This window comes from Nicotiana sylvestris, chromosome 6 (assembly GCF_000393655.2).
Source record: "Nicotiana sylvestris chromosome 6, ASM39365v2, whole genome shotgun sequence".
NCBI lineage: Eukaryota > Viridiplantae > Streptophyta > Magnoliopsida > Solanales > Solanaceae > Nicotiana > Nicotiana sylvestris.
In genome coordinates this window covers 98,748,277-98,767,624 of record NC_091062.1, presented here as the reverse complement: position 1 = coordinate 98,767,624, position 19,348 = coordinate 98,748,277, and the positions used below count along the sequence as shown (strand labels likewise).

General features: G+C 39.8%; 1 protein-coding gene across 1 annotated transcript; it reads left to right on the top strand.

The window, feature by feature from the left end:
* Window positions 1-1,827: 1,827 nt before the first annotated feature.
* Window positions 1,828-10,652, top strand: LOC104239271 (uncharacterized). The gene is made up of 5 exons (XM_009793867.2): window positions 1,828-1,968; window positions 2,064-2,212; window positions 2,309-2,357; window positions 2,819-2,961; window positions 10,338-10,652. Exons 1-5 carry the CDS (start codon window positions 1,920-1,922, stop codon window positions 10,422-10,424), a joined length of 477 nt encoding a protein of 158 aa, XP_009792169.1. The 5' UTR covers window positions 1,828-1,919; the 3' UTR covers window positions 10,425-10,652.
* Window positions 10,653-19,348: the final 8,696 nt, after the last annotated feature.

Below are 19,348 nucleotides of genomic sequence, written 5' to 3'. Positions count from 1 at the left end.
GGGCTAACTTTATTTCGAGTTCGAGCAAGTACTCACTTGACTACAAAGCCCAAGGGCTACCTGAGTTCCAGAAAATTCTCACTCGGGGACTATCTTTCGATCCCAAGGGCCACCTCGTCTCAAGTTCGAGCATATCCTCACTTGGCCATAAGGCCAAAGGGTTATTTTCATTTCAAGTTCGAGCGTGCACTCACTCAACTATCAAGCTGAAGGGCTACCTTACCTCATCGACGATTGAGCCTAAAAGCTACTCAATCTCAAGTTCAAATGGTCATTCCGGGACCATTGATTAGAAACGTTCGAGGGCAGAACTTGTTATAGGTCATTACCATCTCAAACTTTGGACATTCAAAAGGAATTTTATGATAAGGTGCTTTGACCGCACCAAAAGGTAACATATTTAAGCCATGAAAGGATAAAAGGCTTTGTATAAACCTTTTTACAAGAGATATAGGTCACGATCAAGAGTTCCTCGCAAGGGCCGATCAGCCTCAAAAGCCAGAAATTACTAAGAGCACGAAGCCTAATCGGCACGGTCCTTATCGGTAGAAGTGTCTTAGCCCTCAGAACCTTTCCCGCCGTCGGACTCGCTAAAAGTTCTTGGAGTTTTCCTTGAGAAAGGCCAACTTCCAAGCTTTCGTTTCCTCAGTCGCTTGCATCACGATGATGATGCCGTGACAAATCGGGATAAAGATAAAGGACTCAATTCATTTCTTGTCGTTATACTCTAAGAAACGCGGGGACTATCTGTATACGGTAGAAATCATGGCTACTCGGTTTCGTGGGCTCGAGGGTCACTTCAAGAGCGAGATCGAAATAGACTAGGAGCGATCCCGATATATACAGTCAAAATCATATGCCTCCAATTTTGTAGGCTCGAGAAGTCGCATCGAGGACAAAAGTTCGATATAGACCAAGCTCGGGATCGAAGACCTAAGTGCTCGAGGAACATCGGAGCCAAGTACGACCGACTCTGAAACAATGCCATTATGAATTTGTTACAGAAGGACAAGATTCCCGCCAAGTTCCCAAGATCATAGCGTAAATTCCAGAATAGATTTATATGAATTAGTACAAATCCGTATTAGGCGGTTATATAGCTGTCCCCAATACGATTCCTTACTGTAAATAGAAATGTACCATATTTTAGGGTTCCCCTATTATATAAAGGGGACCCCAATCATTTGTAAAGATCATCTAATTATTGGCAAAGAATATACTATCTTACTTTTTCGCTCATTGTTCATGAGAGTTGTCCTTTCGCTTTATTATTCTTGCTTTATTGTTCTTGACCAATCTCGAAGTCATTTGGGCTCGAGGTCGAGACTGACTTATCTACTGGTTTGGTTTTACTTATTTCCTTCATCTATACTTCATATTTCTTGATTATTAATTGGTATTGAACTAAATCACGTATCTTTAAAATCACAAATCAAATTTAATTGTTACTCGTATTTTCGAGGTAAACAAAACCAATATTCTCAAATGATTTGACCAAAAACAAATTAATATTCCTGCGAAATAGTGTATCTAAAACATCATTTGAAGAAAAGTCATTTGCAAATAAACAGATTTTTGAAGTCTAACCAAACATGCCTTTATTCTAACATGGATAGCAGTGAGGTAAATTATTCCACGGAATAAAATGAGTCATACATAACAGATTAACGATTTTACTCGAATTCGATACCTACATATAATTACTTTATTACCTGTTTCTCAAAAAAAAAAAAAAAAAAAAAAGAGTCAAGACATACAAGACGTGGCGACCAAACCCGGTGGACCAGCTTTAGTAGAGCCTAGATCATGTGAACCGGAAAAAAAAATATAAAAAGAAAAACAAAAAATAACAATTCCGCGCCAAGGAGGAGCAAAATAAGAGAAAATTACCTAAAACCAGAAGCTGAACCCTAGAATTGATGGCTGAAAAATTGGCCCCCGAAAAACGTCACAGCTTCGTCCACAACGGTACTTTTAACTCCTCCTTTTCCTCATCTACGACTGGTGTTTTTGTGCATATGGAAATTTTAACATCGATTGTGAAATTGACAATTGAATTTCAGGCCAGAAGGTGTTCGAGTGGGACCAAACCCTTGAAGAATTGAACATTTACATAACTCTTCCTGAAAATGTTCCTAAGAAGTTATTTTACTGCAAGGTTGAATCCAAGCATTTGGAAGTTGGGATCAAAGGCAACCCTCCTTATCTTAATGTCAGTTATTTAATTTCGTACTTCTTTTGTAAGCTTTAAACTTAATATTCTATCACCAATGGTGTTAACTTTGTTTAATTTTTTTGTTTTCTGCAGCACGATCTTCTGAACCCAGTTAAGACCGATTGTTCCTTCTGGACTCTAGGTAATTAATTGTTTTCCTTCATAGAAATAATATTTAATTAATTCCAGTGACGAATTTCTATTGGAACGGGCCTAAATGGAGTGGAATGGATATAGAAGATTTATATAGTGGGTCTCTCTTTTAGGAAGCACTGTGAATCAACTCATGTAGTTTCAAGCATTTAAAATACTAGTGATCAAATGTCTCTGAAATTCTTAGGAAAGTTGAAGGGTGGTTAAGTTTGTTTGTTCATAACATGGAGTCAAGTCGGGTCAGCTTAATTAATGGATATAAGAGTTAGCTGTTGTGCAAAGTTGAAGTTGGGTATATTTGTGAAAAGTTTTACTCAATTGATCAGGACAATTGCCAGAGAATTGTATGAAACTTATGAGGTCTAGATATGCTTAGTTTGGACTGATCGTTGATACTTGCTTAGTTAATATGCAGATAAAGTCGTATCTAACAGAGATGGTAAATTGCAGAGGATGATACAATGCATGTAACTTTGCAGAAGAGGGATATAGGCCAGACATGGTCTTCTCCCATAATGGGTGAAGGGCAATTGGATCCTTTAGCCAGTGATCTTGAACAGAAGAGGCTTATGCTCCAAAGGTTCCAAGAAGAGGTGATATGATTAAGCTCTACTAAAGTCTATGTTGCAGTCCTTGCATTTTCCTATCCTCTAGGAGTGTCCCGTTGATTGTTTTTATTGAGTGTTCCCTGCAATTGCTACTTCCAAGCTGTTGGTTCGTGTTGATTCATTGAATTGCAAATTGTTACTTGCTTCTTTACTGTTCCTTCATTGGTTGATTTGTTGACTTGCCCCTTCTTGGTGGACTAGTCATACTCATGAATTCCTTGACCCTTCAAAATATTGTTATTTCATTAGTTGATTGTGTTGTCATTGACATTCTTCTTGGACTTGAGATATCTGATTCTTTTCCCTGAAGTGGCTTCATTGTGGGTTGTGTTCATAACTTCATTTGGTTCATATTCTGTTGTAAGATTGTTATAACATATAGGCGCTTTAAAATTCCTGAAAGCAGCCCACTGCACAAAGCATCCCGTGTTTATGCAGGATCCGGGGAAGGCCGCACCCCAGGAGGTGTGATGTAGGCAGTCTACCTTGATACAAGCATTAGTGGCTGATTCCAGGGGTCGAACCCGTGACCTATAGGTCACATGGAGACAACTTTACCGTTGCTCCAAGGTTCCCCTTCTTAAAATTCCTGAAAGCAATGAAATTTAATACTAACAGGGAAGACTTTCCCACATAGCAGTATTTAATATTTTCATGATGTATATATCAGGATATTACTGAACTTTAAAAGAAAGCAAAAAGGAAGAGCAAAGTGCAGAAAATTAGACAAGAGTAATTTATAGCTTGCGGAAACTGATCCTACTAAGCTCGGAGATAATCTGATGTATAGTTGCAGGACATTTTCTGGAGAACTCTTTTCTTGTCATTAACTGCCTTAATGAAGACTGCTTCGATGGTCTATAATTTGTTATGCCTGTCTGTCGCTTTCTCCGGTAGTTCTTATTTCGCTTAAATCCCTTCTTCAACGCACTGTGGCTCATTTCTCCTTTTTGCATAAATGCAGCTTATAGAAAGAAGCAGATAATGGTGCTGTAAACTTTGGTTCCAAATTAAAAGTAGGATTATATTACTGTTCCCTCTTTACCTTACTTTTGCTTAAAATAAGCATAATTTTAGTGTTCCTTCTTTAGAACAACAATACTTTGGAGCATTGGAGAAGCTGTGTCCAAGCTCCAAGGTTTCAGAGTTTCTTACAGAAATTTTGACGAGCTTCCTTGAAAAACACTAATATCTTCCATGTTTGACTAAAGATGTGATATTTGCACTCTCTGCTAGGGTGGGTCTTCTGGAAGTAGAGGTTAATGGACAAGACACATGGATCAAGATAGAATTATAGGAGTGTAACTTTGTAAATGAGGTCAATATACATCATAAATTATCTAGAGAGGCTAAGCTTTTAGGAGATCCATATTGATACTTGTGATAGTTTAGTGCAGCCAAATGAATTAGATGATTATAAGGCTGGAAGAGCTCTACTATTGAATGTCTGTCACAAGAGAGTTGGTAGTTACTTGGGCTACTGAAGGAGCTAGGTTTATAAAGCTTCAATGAGTGTAAGCAACCCTTAGATGATGATATGACTGAAAACAAAGATGGTTTGCTTCTTTATGTACCGAGTTAAGTTAAAGGCGGGACTCACTAAGCATTTGCGTTCATGAGTCCTGACGTGAGTGTTAAGCTAGATACTAGCTCAATGATTGCAGGCGATTGGCTAATTGTTTTAGTAACTGCTGATAATTTTCTTAGGAGTTATCTGCTAGTGATTAACAGTCAAACGACGGAGTATGACAGAAATTTTGAACTTTGGAAGGCTTTTAGGAATTCCCACCCAATGAGATTTTTTAAATGCATGAATACACATGAAGCTTCAGAAAAATCATCACCGGGGTGAACCTTCACACCATAGCCCTTAATCCAGAATCAATTGGCTTCACTGCTGGGACTCAGAAGTTTTGAATGGCAAAACTGGATAGCTTTTGTAAACTGCGTGATTTGGATTTAGCTTTTATTAAACATTAAGATTTAATAATTGGATTTTAGTAATATATTTATGGCTGAAATTTAAGAATTAGACATTTCTTTTAAAAAAAAAGGAGATGTTTCTTTTCATTTTATTTTTGTTTAACCATTTTGTTGTTTGCACCCTTACACAGTTTTAGGTGGAGCTATTTTTTGTCTTTTCGGGAAATGAATGTTTATCGCGACATCATTCTTATTTTTCGGTTGTTTGGATTATATGTATGATAATTGATGAGTCAGACTCATGATTAAATACTGGAAATTGCTTAGGGTTTACTTCTTATCATTCTCTCTAACAGTGCGGTTTTGTTTCCTTTAATTATTTAAGATGTGTTTTCTTGTGCGCGTGCGATTTGTTACGCAATGCCTTCCTGATTTTCTTTGGAAGGGCAACGTAAGGCTAAGCAACCGATGTTAGTGCGGTTGCTGTCCGCCAATGAGGTCCCCTCTGCACGCTAGACTAGATTGTCAGTGCCGTGCGGGAAAACCAATGTCACGAGCAATTGCGGAAGCTGAGAGAGAATTGGGTTTTGAATGCTGATGATGATTTTATTGATGAATGAAAGCTGATTACAAAAAGATGCGGTGTCGAGAGGGAGAGACACCAGTACAGAAAATTGATTGCTTGAAAATGTTTGATTGCTTGATCCCCCTAATAATGCTTAAAAAAATAAACCAAAGTTACATGACTAGTCCTAATAAAGCTGTAGAAGCACACTGAATGAAAATGATGTAAACTAGCCTATAATTACAATAAAAAGGACTTAGTTTATTACAATGTAGAAACAAGTCCGATGACAACAGCTTTGTCTTGCGGGTTAGGGTCTGCGCGCGCGGTGCTGTTGGCGCGCGCGACACTTGTTGTGTTTGCCTGAGGCTGGGCGCTGGTGCTTGGCATCAGGGTTTGTGCGCGAGGCGCTGCTGGAATGGGCCTGCAGCTGGGCACTGGCGAGGCACCAAGATCTGCGCGCGCGACATTGTCAGTGTGCGCGGCGCTGTTGTCATTGGCCAGCCGCTGGGCGCTGGCGAGAGGCATTGGTGGGGCGACAGAGGCGCATACGCGCTTGTCACTTGGCGCAGCCAAGATCACGGGGCCGACCATGGCGCTAGGCATTGTGAGGCTTGCTAGGCCGCCATGGGGCGCGGCCAAGGGTTCATGGGGCGTCTGGAAAGCAGCCCTGACATTCTCCCCCACCTGAGTTGGCGCCGTCCTCGGAGCCTTATGCTGATGATGATGATTCTGGTAGTTGTTGGATGGGAGGTCTGCGCCCCTTTGTTCTTTGAGCTTGCTGTTTTAGCGATGCAATGATTTCATGCGGCTGACATGGAAGACTGGATGGATCTTCCACCAGGATGGAGTTTTCACCTGGTATGTGGACTTCCCAATGCGTTTTTCAATGGGCAGGGGCCCGATGTATTTTTGTTGCAGGCGAGGGTTATGGGTCCTCTCTGCAAACAAGTATCGCTTTGGGATGCATAACATTACTTTGTCCCCTACTTGATGTTGGGCAAAACAAAGATTTTGTTCGGTGAATCTTTTTGCCCGCTCTTGGGCTCTGACGAGATAGCTCCGCACTATCCCCATGTTGTGCTCCCATTCGCTCGAGAAGTTGGCAGCTCGAGGAGATTTCGGCATGGTTGATGCATTCACTATTTGCGGGAGAAGCGGTTGCTGTCCGGTAACAATTTCAAAAGGGCTTTTGTTTGTATGATGGCTCTTTTGAGAATTGAAACACAGTTGAGCAGCATCCAAGAGCTTCACCTAATGCTTCTGTGATCCGGTTGCAAAGTTGCGGAGATATTCCTCCAGTATGTCATCGAACCGGTCTGTCTGGCCATCCGATGGTGGATGGATGTCTGAGTTGTGACTCAATGTTGACCCAAAGCACCTGAAGAGATGGGTCCAAAAGTTGTTAGTGAAGAGTGAGTCGCGCCTACTAACAATGTCTTTGGGCAGACCCAAATGTTTGACAATGTGCGAGAAGAAGAGTCGAGCTGTATCTTCTGCTGAGATGTTTTGTGGGGCTGCTATGAAAGTTGCATAGTTTGAAAACTGATCTATGACAACCAAGATGGATGCAAGATTACCGACTTGGGGCAATCCCGTGATGAATCTGAGGGAAACACTTTCCCATGGTCTCTCATCTCTGTGGGACATGTAATGGCTGCAAGGGTCCCGTCTGTGATGAGTGATCCAACTTGTCCTTGTGGCATGGTTGACAAGTCTTCACACGCTGAGGAGCGTCACCCGTCTTTTGAGGCCGATGACATGATGACTGATTGTTGCTGCGAAGGGTAGCCGAAACCAGGGGTTCATGTCTGTTGACTACCTTCTCCAACTGCATGGCCGAGATGTTTCCAGCGACCGTCTTTATGGGATTGCATGGTATGGTGCAGCGACCGTCTTTATGGGATTGCATGGTATGGTGCAGGGCTTGGCCCCATTTTCTCCCAACATCAGGAGCATGTTGGCATATGGTACTGGTATGATGTTGGTCTGCCTCATGAACTCCAAACCCACTATCATGTCAAAGTCATTTATGATGCGATGCGTAGGTCGATGCTTCCTTTGTATGGGCCAAGTTTCACTGGGACATTTGTAGTTGTTCCACCCAATGTCTGGGGTGGCGAGTTGATAGCCTTGACGCGGCCTTTGCTCTTTTGCACAACTAGACCGCTGCGCTCTACCTGAGTTGAAGACAAGTAGTTGTGGGTAGCACCCGTGTCTATCAATGCGTGAAGGGGTTTGCCGTTCACTTTCAATTCGACGAATATTAGGGTCCTCGCTTGTTTAGGAGGCCTCTCGTCCATCTTTTCCTTCTCTTTCTTGGTGATTGGGACTGAGATTTTCTTAGGAGGGCGTGCACTGGTCCCCGCTAAGGCATGTGGGATAGAGCCAACAATTGCATTGAAGGCGCCTACCTGGTCTTCTTCTGATGTGTTTGATTCATCTGACTCATCCTCGGCAGTTTGATGAGCATTTATCTTTATGTTTGGGCATTCATTGTTCCAATGTGTGCCGCCACAATGACGACATTCTGAGGGAGGCTTTCTCCCCTGATTATTGTTGATGAATGCAGCATTATTTCTACTGGAGGGAGGAGTCTTAGTTTTGGATGCACTCCGATCTCCCCCACTTTTGCTTGGGCCACCGTTGCTGGGATGGTTCCCGTTGAATCCCCCTCGGACATGCGGCTGGGGCCTGTCATTCTGAGTTCCCAAGTGATAATCGCCAAGGCATTTTGCAGCTTGAATGGCCTTGGGCAGGGTGTTTACCCGTTGTCTTTGTAGTTCCATACGGGCATGAGGTTTCAAACCTTTTATGAATGCGAAGAGTTTGTCTTTGTCCCCCATGTCGCGAATGTTTAGCATGAGTGCGGAGAATTCGCGCACATACTCCCGCACTGATCTGGTGTGCCGAAGCTCTCATAGCTTTCTCCTTGCATTGTATTCCACATTTTCGGGGAAGAACTGCAGGTGTATGGCTGCCTTCAGCTCGTCCCATGTCTGGAGAGTATCTTCACCGGCCCTGATGGCTTCGTATTTGACCCGCCGCCAAAGTTTGGCATCGCCCTGAAGATACATGGCAGCAGTTGCTACCTTTTTGGATTCTTCCAAATGGCCCACGGCACCGAAGTATTGTTCGATGTCGAAGATGAAGTTTTCCACTTCTTTAGCATCCCGGGATCCGTCGTATGGCTTTGGCTCCGGTATCTTAAGTTTTTGTGGAATGGGGGTGAGGTTTGCTGCACCCCTGATGTGGTTGTCGCCTCCTCGAAGTAGGCTCTGTAGGGCAGCATTGACAACGTTGAGCTGGCCTGTCAAGTCGTCTATGGTTTGCTGCATGGCAGTTAGTCTGTCTGTCTCTTGTTCCCGATGGGCTAAATCGTCGGCACGCTCCTGTTGGAGGTCCTCAAATTTGTCATGAATATTGGCAGTTTCAATGGCTGTCGTTTGTCGGTCATCCTCAGAGTCACGACTAATGTTTGCAATGTCATTTTCCGCCTGCTGCATTCGGCGGTCCAGGTCGTCCAACCTTTGCACTAGGTTGTTGTGTTGATCAGGCACCGTATCCACGATGGGTCGTAATCGGTCAACCGTCTCTTCTAGGGATGCTAGGCGCTCCCCATGATTCACCATAGTCAGAAATGGTGATGATGGCAAATGTGTTCCCTCGTCCGATGTCGAGCCTAGGCTCTGATACCAACTGTTACGCAACGCCTCCTGATGTTCTTTGGAAGGGCAACGTAAGACTAAGCAACCGATGTCAGTGCAGTTGCTGTCCGCCAATGAGGTCCCCTCCGCACGCTAGACTAGATTGTCAGTGCCATGCGGGAAAACCAATGTCACGAGCAATTGCGGAAGCTGAGAGAGAATTGGGTTTTGAATGCTGATGATGATTTTATTGATGAATGAAAGCTGATTACAAAAAGATGCGGTGTCGAGGGGGAGAGACACCAGTACAGAAAATTGATTGCTTGATCCCCCCTAATAATGCTTAAAAAAAATAAACCAAAGTTACATGACTAGTTCTAATAAAGCTAGAAGCACACTGCATGAAAATGATGTAAACTAGCCTATAATTACAATGAAAAGGACTTAGTTTATTACAATGTAGAAACAAGTCCGATGGCAGCAACTTTATCTTGTGGGTCAGAGTCTGTGCGCGCGGTGCTGTTGGCGCGTGCGACACTTGTTGTATTTGCCTGAGGCTGGGCTCTGGTGCTTGGCATCAAGCACCAGGTCTGTGCGCGAGGCGCTGCTGGAATGGGCCTGCAGCTGGGCGCTGGCGAGGCATCAGGATCTGTGCGTGCGACATTGTCAGTGTGCGCGGCGCTGTTGTTATTGGCCAGCCGCTGGGCGCTGGCGAGAGGCATCGGTGGGGCGACAGAGGCGCATGCGAGCTTGTCACTTGGCACAACCAAGACCACGGGGCCGACCATGGCGCTAGGCATTGTGAGGCTTGCTAGGCCACCATGGGGCACGGCCAAGGGGTCATGGGCGTGTCTGGAAAGCAGCCCATGACAGATTGTATGAAAAGAATTAATGTATATATCGATGTACATATATTGCTTCAAGCCTCTTGAGCAGTGTATCTATTAATGCTTTTTTGGGGGTCAATTTCTGTAGTATTATTGATTGGATCACAATAGGTATGTCCATCTTAACTTCCTCAGTTACTAAATGCATTTGTTTTTCGTCAAAGCGGATGCTTGTGATACTTCCAGACGTTTTGCTTGAACGCTGGAATAGGGTACCTACACGTATCTGTCTTTGAGCTGTTATGCATCTTCTACATTCTGTTTAAAAATTGGGCGCAGAAAGGATTTTAAAATATTTTGACTAGTTTCTATTGGTAACAAAGGGTTTCTTCTCTGCAGAATCCAGGTTTTGACTTCTCACAGGCACAATTCTCCGGTAATTGCCCTGATCCAAGGACCTTCATGGGGGGAATCCGCTCAACTTGATATTTACTATCTTCAAAGTTTCATTATAACTATGGAGCTTCCTAATATGCATTGTCATGGCAAGAAGCAAGGTGATAAGCTGTCCACTGGAATTCCTAATTGTAGTTTGAAGCATCAGTTCTTGGTAACCATCTTGTTTACTTGGTAACATTTATTGGTCACTTCTGTGTTGAATGAATATAATTGCATGTGAACATCTCTAGACTACGATATTGTCTCTTTCTTTTAGGTGTGATTGTCATGATCTCTAATTTTTTTGCATATTTCAGTATCGTCTCATTCCTATGGAGTGTGGAAACTCTTGTTTCCGATTCGTGCTTAGGATATTCCTGATAATAAAGAAATCAATGAGCTCCTAACAGCCTATGAAATAGGCTGAAGCTTTAGTACCAGCAAGACCTGTACAGTACTGTCTCTAGCCGCAACACATGTAATGCCATTGGTGATTCTTCTACCAAGACCCCCAACTCCAGTGCGATTACTATCCTCTATGCATCTCCATGTAAATTCTTCTCGATTCGATCAATTACTACACAACTTAAAGTAATCTGTGATCCTAATTCTTCCCTAGCTTAAGTAAATCCAAATGCATTTTCCTAACTTTAAATATCAGATCAAATTATAGTCCCTTTTTTCCATCTTATTCGACTTAGTCAACCCTTCAAAAGGACTGAAAGAATAAAGTTTAAATGCATTATTCTTTACATATTCGATTCCGGCAGAATAATAGTAGTTGACAATATGTGAAAAGAATAAAAGGATATCGTATCAAACTCAAAATAACATAATAGTATTATCATATAGACATATAGTAAGGGCCTGCTCTTGGTGCATGCACTGAAGTACTAATTTCTTAAATGCGTTTGTAATTTTTTAAAAGGTGTATTAACATGAAGAATAATAGATTTAAAAATAAATGAAACAAGAGGCAAATACTTATATGTGTGTGGTGTTTTGGTCAAGTTATATTATGTTTCTTTGTTAAATGATAAATTAAGGTGAAAATGCGTATCGATATATAATTTTGTGACAGTAATGTACAGTAGTGTTTCTTTATTGTAACAGATCTTATAAAGTACCGTATTTACAAACAAAATCATTTCCTTTTTTCCTGATCAGCGGTTGGGTTTAGGAACTCAAAGTAGTGCAGTAACACGTACTTTTAACCACATCTAGGAGTGGCAAACGTGCGGGTCAGGTCGGATATAGTTCGAGTCGAAAATGAGTAATGAAAAAACGGATAAATTATCCGATCCGATCCATATTTAATACAGATAAAAAACAGGTTAATCGGCGGATAATATGGGTAGCCATATTATTCATGATTTCTTGCATATGATCACTTTTGGGAGAATTCTCAATCTACATACTTGAGTAACCCCTAATTTGAGGCTTTCCAAATGTAAAAGTTAGACCCATTGGTTATCCATTGGTTACCCGTCTAAATGGATAATATGGTTCTTATCCATATTTGATCCGTTTTTAAAAAGTTCATTATCCAGTCATTTTTAGTGGATAATATGGGTGGTTAACTGTTTTCTTTTAACCATTTTGTCACCCCTAACCACATCAATTATGTTGTCATCGCATAAGCATGGTCAAAAGTTAAAAAAATATCAAATAAAAGTGTGGAAGTTAATAAATCAACTGTTGTCAGGACCCAAAAATCCCTCCGAAGGAGTCGTGATGGTACTTAGTCTCTAAACTAGGTAAGCGTAACATAAATTGAAATAATATTGATATTTACTAACTTTAAATTAAATTACTCTGAACAAATTACAATTCTCAAAACCGATGGTACAAGTCACAAGCTTTTCTAAGAGTAGCTATACAAAATAAATACATCACTGCTCCGAAACAAAAGGAACAAATGGAAATAAGTACAAATGAAGGTGACTCCGAGACCTGCGAACGCTGTAACAGGTTTACCTTGAGCTTCACCGTAATGACCCGCACAGCTACTACCGATCAAACACCTGGATCAGTACACAAAAATATACAGAAGTGTAGTATGAGCACTGTCGCGCCCCCTTTTTCCTTCACGGAATCGGGTTCATGACATTTGGTTGGGACAACTCTTTCCTTTTAGGAAAAGGGGTTGCATTTTTGAAAAGTCGCCACCTAACGATTTAAGGTGGGTTAGGGCGCCTATAGGGTTCATTCATAATTACGTTTGGTAACCAGAGACAGGGTAAGGGCTTGAAATTATCCTAAGGGGAAGGTGTTAGGCACCCCTCAGGATCCACTAGTGTGGTTCCCAGTCAGACAATTGTACAATTAGCAAATAAACAAGTATGACTCAAATAGTAGGGGATTTAAGTTTAAATACACAAGTGTTTGAAAAATAACTAGTGAAAAAAGCGAGATTTTGAAAAGAGTTACAATCTAAGCATGCTTATGAATGTAAAAGAGGTGTCCTAGGTTTGTTTGTAATATGGATCACATCAATGCAATACCCGGTATGACACTCCTCAAAGAGGGGCTACACGTGGTATTAACGCACCGGTCATCATATCCTCTACCCTTTCCCACCTTGGAAGGTAATTAAAGCGAGGGTTGGTCTCGACTCATATTGCATGCTGCTACCCGTCCCTTCCTATCAGTCTCGGAGGAATTTAGGACTCCTATCCTAAAAAAGGGAAGGTTTTAGGCGGACCCTCAGGTTTAAAGGCAAAATACTAGGTGTCAAATAAGAACACATAAGACTGCATTTAGGGGGAAAAACACAGAAACAGATAGAAGGCTCAGATAAACCTCCACAAGTAATGCACATAGACAGCATGACTCGTACACAATTAAGGTCTGAATTCAGATCTTAAGCATGATATCTAAGTGATAATAGCAGAACCAGATCTATTACATGACTCAGAAAGAAGTCCGAACTACTGATTTTAAGCCTGTTAATCATTAAGCAGTACACACAAAGAGCAGTTTCCAGTTTTATAAGAGATGGGATACCTAAGGATTGCCTAAGCATTTACCAGAAACATTAGAAGTTCAAAAGTCGTTTTTGCCTAAGAGCATGCTGTTCTAGGTGTTATAAAATGCAGGGATGGTTACCAGTTTATTTTAAACAAGATAATCAAATGTGAAGCTGTTTTTACCTCTTTTATAATCAACAGTTTACACTAAGTGTGAATGCAAGTACGAATGAGATCCTAAAACATGGTATCTAAGATGTATGTATAAAACTCATGATGGTTTATATGCAGAATTCCTAAAGCAGGGTTTCTAAATATACGACAGGATTGCAGAATTTTCCTAAAGCAAGATTTCTAAATGCAGAAAAGGTTACGACATTATAGAGCATGTTGTCAAGTGTGCAAGAGTAACAATCTTTGTTTTAATGACCCTTTATCCTAAAGCTGGATTTCTGAGTGATAAAAATGTCAAAAATGAGATGCTGAGACAGTATACATGAGACCTAAGAGCATGGTTTCTACTGCACATACAGGAAATATAGACCTAAAGCATGGCTTCTACCTCTTTTGATATCTATAGCATGCATAGCTACCCCCCATTTCACTATCCAAACCCCAATGTTCATTTTCAAATTATTATAGACCATGTGAATGAATTACAAGAGAAAAGTAAAAATTATACTATGGAGAGTCTGAAACAGGCCCAGACTTTTCAACACCGGATTTGGACTTCCTCCCTGAGTTATGTAATAAACCACCTCAGATGCCAAGACTGTTCTATAGTCTTTCTCACATCTGGGTGTGTTAGAGTTCCCTAAGGACCTCAAGGGATCCCAGGCAGTGCTCACACCCAGGTTTCATAGCCAACACAGAGTAAGTGCAGTGTGGAAAAGGCCAGCTTTTATGTGTCCAAGTTTAGAGGGAGCTCAAGGGGCCCAAACCAAGGCTCACACAAAAGGGGCAGAACCTAGTGGTCTAAGAGTATGTGTGGGAGTGGTTGTCATGGTTTGAAAAAAAGGGTTGAATTGGAAAACAATTTTGAAACAACATGTTTGAAATAAGTTTGCAAAAACAACAGAACAGTTTTGAAAAGGAGAAGGGAATAGAAGCAATAATAACTTGGAACAAGCCAGCACACACAGAAAAAAATCAAAGTGTAGTATCATTTCAACATTCACAAGCAAGGAAGTGAGGGGTTGGGTACATAGAGGGCCCAAATCAGAAACACATAAACGTGGATGAGAAGAGAAGCATATAGACCAGCAAGCACAAAGTACAAGTAACAACTACTACTTCAAAGAGTTAACAAGGGAATTATGCTTGAAATTAGAATAGTAATAAGACATAGGGACAAGGTATGGGAGTAATCATGCAGGGGTCTATTACACATAATTAGTCATGACTTAGTGTTAACCAAGTACATTAGGAGACATACTAGTTGAGGGACATAAACAGGAACTCAAGTAGCCATGCTGATTACATTTGAACAAGAGAGGGAAGAACTTAAGCATGCTGAATAAAGCAGTAAACAAGAAGGGCAATAAACAACATGAGCCATTAAGTTAGTGCAGAAAGAGACAGGGATTGACAAACAATGGACTAAGAACATACCAGTTAAGGAAGCAAAGTGCAGAAAAAGTAAAGCAAGTAGAGTTCCACAGTCTAGCCTTGGCTTTCAGCCGGCTAAACAAGCAGTAGCACAAGTAGTAGAGAAAGGAGAGAGAGTTTGAGTGTGTGTGTGTGTATTCTGAATTGTGTCCGTGTGTTAAGACTGTAGAAGAGAGTCATTTATATAGTAGTTTGAAAACTGGTTAAAATAAGGCAAGAATCAATTCTTCAGTAATTATAGAACTCAGCATAGAAAATTGGTTCGAATCTCCCTTTGATTAAGGGGGTCAGTGTGAATGGTAAAGGGCAAGTGACAAATAAGGAAAGAAATCATACACGGCTGGAGTATAACAAATAAGGAAAGAAATCATACACGGCTGGAGTATAACAAATAAGGAAAGATTTCAAAAATAGTACCAGTATAGAACAGGTAATTAATGCTAGGTTCAGAAAGTTTTCAATCTAAGGAGAAAATCAGTAGTAATGCAGACAAGGCAAGGGGAATTAATTAAGGTAAGCAACTAATCAAACTAAGTGGAAAGGTAGGGGTCGAGATTCAGTAGCATAGAGTAGGACCAAATTCATGAAGCCCTGATTAAGGACACAACTTAGTAGAAAAAATAAGTATCATAGCAAAATAAGGTAAGGAAATCAGTTAGCCTAACAGACGAGGCAAAGTTTTTAAGGTTTTTGAAAGAAAATTTTCAATCACCATTGATTAAGGAAACCAGACTTGATCAAAGGGAGTCATGACTCTATACTTTCATCATATAAATAGTGGAGGTCCACAGATGTAGCAAGAAAAACATATTTGAAGCATAGTCACAACAAGAAGCAAAAGATGAACACACAAAGTGAGCATATTCATACAAAAGCGACATAAATAGGCTAGGGATTCAGGAAAACATATTCGAAGCAGAGTAATCATAGGACTCACGTAAGCAGGCTAACACACAAACACGAAGTAAAGAAAGCATGCTAACACTTAGAGAAGCAAGTAAGGAAAATTGTAGAAACAAAGTAAAGAAAATCTTACAAAAGGGCTTTTAACAGAGTTAAGTTAAAAGCAGTAAGAGCACAAAATCGGTCAAAACAAACAAGGGAAAGGGTTTAATCACAACGAAATCAATTAGAACATGCGTAAAAGAACTCCGAGAAGCCGTAGTTTTAGAAAAGAATGACTAAAATCGAAATAGTTAGTTAAAACAGGAGATTTTTAGAGGAAAATATTTAATAATACTTGAATCATCTCAGATCTATAAAGATTTGAGAAGAATCGAGCAGTAGCAAACTAGAGTTTCGGAAGATAGTAAAGATGAGGAAAAATTGGTTAAAAACTCATGGATATACCTAGATCTAAGACAGATCTAAAGAAAAGTGAAAAATCTCAAGAGTTAGGGTTTCAGAGAACCCAGGGAAGATGAAAAAACCTTAGAACGTTATCGATTTTAGCCGGAAAAGTCATGGATCTTACTCGAACAGCCATGGATGGCCGGAAAATGGCATGAAAGATCATGGATAGGCTCTCGTAGAATTTTGAACAAGATTTGGTCTAGATCTCTTCGAGATCCTTACATGAAATCACAAAAACGAGCAACCAGGAGACGTAGGAGACAAGTATACGTCTCAAACAGCCATGGGAATCCATGGATCGAGTAAGGATCAAAGTGATTAGGGCTGGTTTTAGGTGGCGGCAGCTAGGGTTAGGTTTAGGTCTTAGAGAGAATTGGAGAGGAAAGGGGTTTCAGCGCGGCTGTTTGGTGAAAATAAGAGGTTTGGGGGGGGGGGTCTTTTGGGATTAATTATGGAAGAGAATAATAGGGACCGCTGATCTAGGAGATCAACGGTCGAGATTAAATGGGTAGGTGGGTTTCGGGTTTGGTTTGGGTTTGGGCTTGGGTCCAATGGGTTTTTTAATTGGGTTGGGGATCCGTTGGATTTAGGCTAGATTTGAAAGCCAATTTGGCCAAAATTTAAATAGCCCATTTTTCCTATTTAATTTATAAAAAATAGTTGATAATTTCTAAAAAAATTAATTTAAAAATGCTAAAATAATTTATAATACATAATAAGCAATTTAAAAATACAGGATCCAATTTTATGCATATAAAACATAATTAAATCTGAAAAGGGCTAATATTGCAATTATATACAATTTAGCTTTAAAAATATTAAATGTAATTATACAAATATATAAAAATTACCTTAGCCATATTTTGGCATCAATATAGAAATCCAATAGATGAATTAACAAAAAATAATAATTTTAGAAATAATTATTGGGGATTTTATGGATAAAAAGGGAGAAAATAAATCAATTTAAAACCTTAAAATTATGGAAAAAATAATAAAAACCTTGGACATGCTTATATATGCTATTTTGAAGGTATTTTGCGTATTGAAAATATATAGGGAAAAATTGGGTATCAACAAGCACACCACGACGATGCCCAGTAAATATCAAGACTAACTTCGGTGGGGTAGTGACGAGAAACAGTCCAAACACCTACTGGTCAAATAAATTGAACAGGATTTGATAATAAACTATCAACCTAGAAATGACATAGTAATATCAAGAGCAGGGAAAGAACAAACTACAATCAGTAGAAACAATAAAGAGAAACACAGGTGGAAACGAAGATAACCAAATAATTTAACACCAACATAACTGGGACACAAACAAGTAAAAATGTACTCAAACAAGGAAGGCGATGCCAGCTCAATAAATCATATCATTTCTGATGCACAATTTCCAGCCATCTCAAACTCGATGTCTCATATTATAACCTCAATTACCAAACTTTTAGCACACCCGGCACCTTGTGCCCACATATTTCTATCTCTCTTTAAACAACAACGTTCTCATGTTACTCAGTACATATGGTCCATAATCAATATAGTTAAGATGTTCAAGGAGTCTCATTTACATAACATAAAGTAGAGTATAACTTCTAAGCTAATTAGGAACTCAGAAAAAAAAAGATGAAATTATTTTTAGAAATCATTTGAATAGAGAAAGTACCATTTTTAATTAAAATACAACATTGAAAGAATTATTACCTTTATCATGGGATTTAAGAAATTAACTTAGTAGAAATTCTTTTTTTAAAAGTAAAATACAACCTCAAATGGTTTAAGGGAATTTAATTAAGTAACTAATTGGATAAAAAAATGGAACAATTATTGAAATTTGAAGTATTATATATATATATATATATATATATATATATATATATATATAATACTTCAAAGTATTAAAAATTCTATGAGGGTTCCATCGCAAGGGTCACAACATTAAAGAAATCCGAACAATTAAAACACTTGAGTTGATAACTACAAAGAAACACGACAAACAGAAAGTGCACGACATCACCCTTCGTGCTTTATCACTCTTCCTCACAATATGCATAAATAGAAATGTGCACAACATCACCCTTCGTGCTTTACGCTCTTCCTCACAATATTATGCACGACATCACCCTTCGTGATTTTACTCTCAATAATGTGGCACGACATCATCCTTCGTGCTTTTACTCTCAATAATGTGGCACGACATCACCTTTCATGCTTTTACACTCTTTCTCAAAATAAGCATAAATAGAAATGTGCACGCATCACCCTTCGTGCTTTAACTCTCTCTCACAATATCATGCACGGCATCACCCTTCGTGCTTTACACTCTTCCTCACCCAAACAATAGAAACAATAACATCACGGCAAAGAAGTCAACAATATGAACAATAACATCCTGGCAAGGGAATCAATAATAGAAACAATAACATCCCGACAAGTGAATCAACAATAGAAACAATAACATCCCGGCAAGGGAATCAACAATAAACAATTTTGTTGCAACAGTTAGCTTCGCCATATAGATCTCAACTCGAGTCAATACTTAATAATGGACAATTTCCAAGAGAATGTCATAAGTCTTGTTTGATATAAATAATCGTCAATTTAAATAAGAATAGTACATAATAAGGATCACGGAAAAATCAAGAAGCACGATAACCTCAACAAAACAACCAGACATAATAAGCACGTGATAACTACACCGGTAACCACAACAATTGGACATGTAGCATGTTTACACGAAGTCATAAAGGAAACTCACAATCAAGAGGTATCAAAACAATAAGGAGGAAAATCACTTCAATTAAGGAAATTAAGGGTCAAGTAACACGTACGAATTAGAGGAAAACTAATAACATCATATGGAGTATATAGAGGCAATTTAAGCAATTAGGAAACCCAACCATAACGAGATACTTTTCACATAATGAACATAAGGACCTAAGAACCCTAGAGGCAAATTTTCCACAAATAAGTCCGAGCACACACTCGTCACCTCGCATGCATGGACTACAATTAGCATAGAAGACTCAAATCCTAAGA

What these genes read in the sequence shown, in the direction of transcription:
- LOC104239271 (XM_009793867.2), top strand. Translation starts at nt 1,920, where the DNA reads ATGGCTGAAAAATTGGCCCCCGAAAAACGTCACAGCTTCGTCCACAAC. An exon ending in TCACAGCTTCGTCCACAACG is followed by an intron (nt 1,969 to 2,063) that starts GTACTTTTAACT and finishes ATTGAATTTCAG; the next exon opens with GCCAGAAGGTGTTCGAGTGG. An exon ending in GCAACCCTCCTTATCTTAAT is followed by an intron (nt 2,213 to 2,308) that starts GTCAGTTATTTA and finishes TGTTTTCTGCAG; the next exon opens with CACGATCTTCTGAACCCAGT.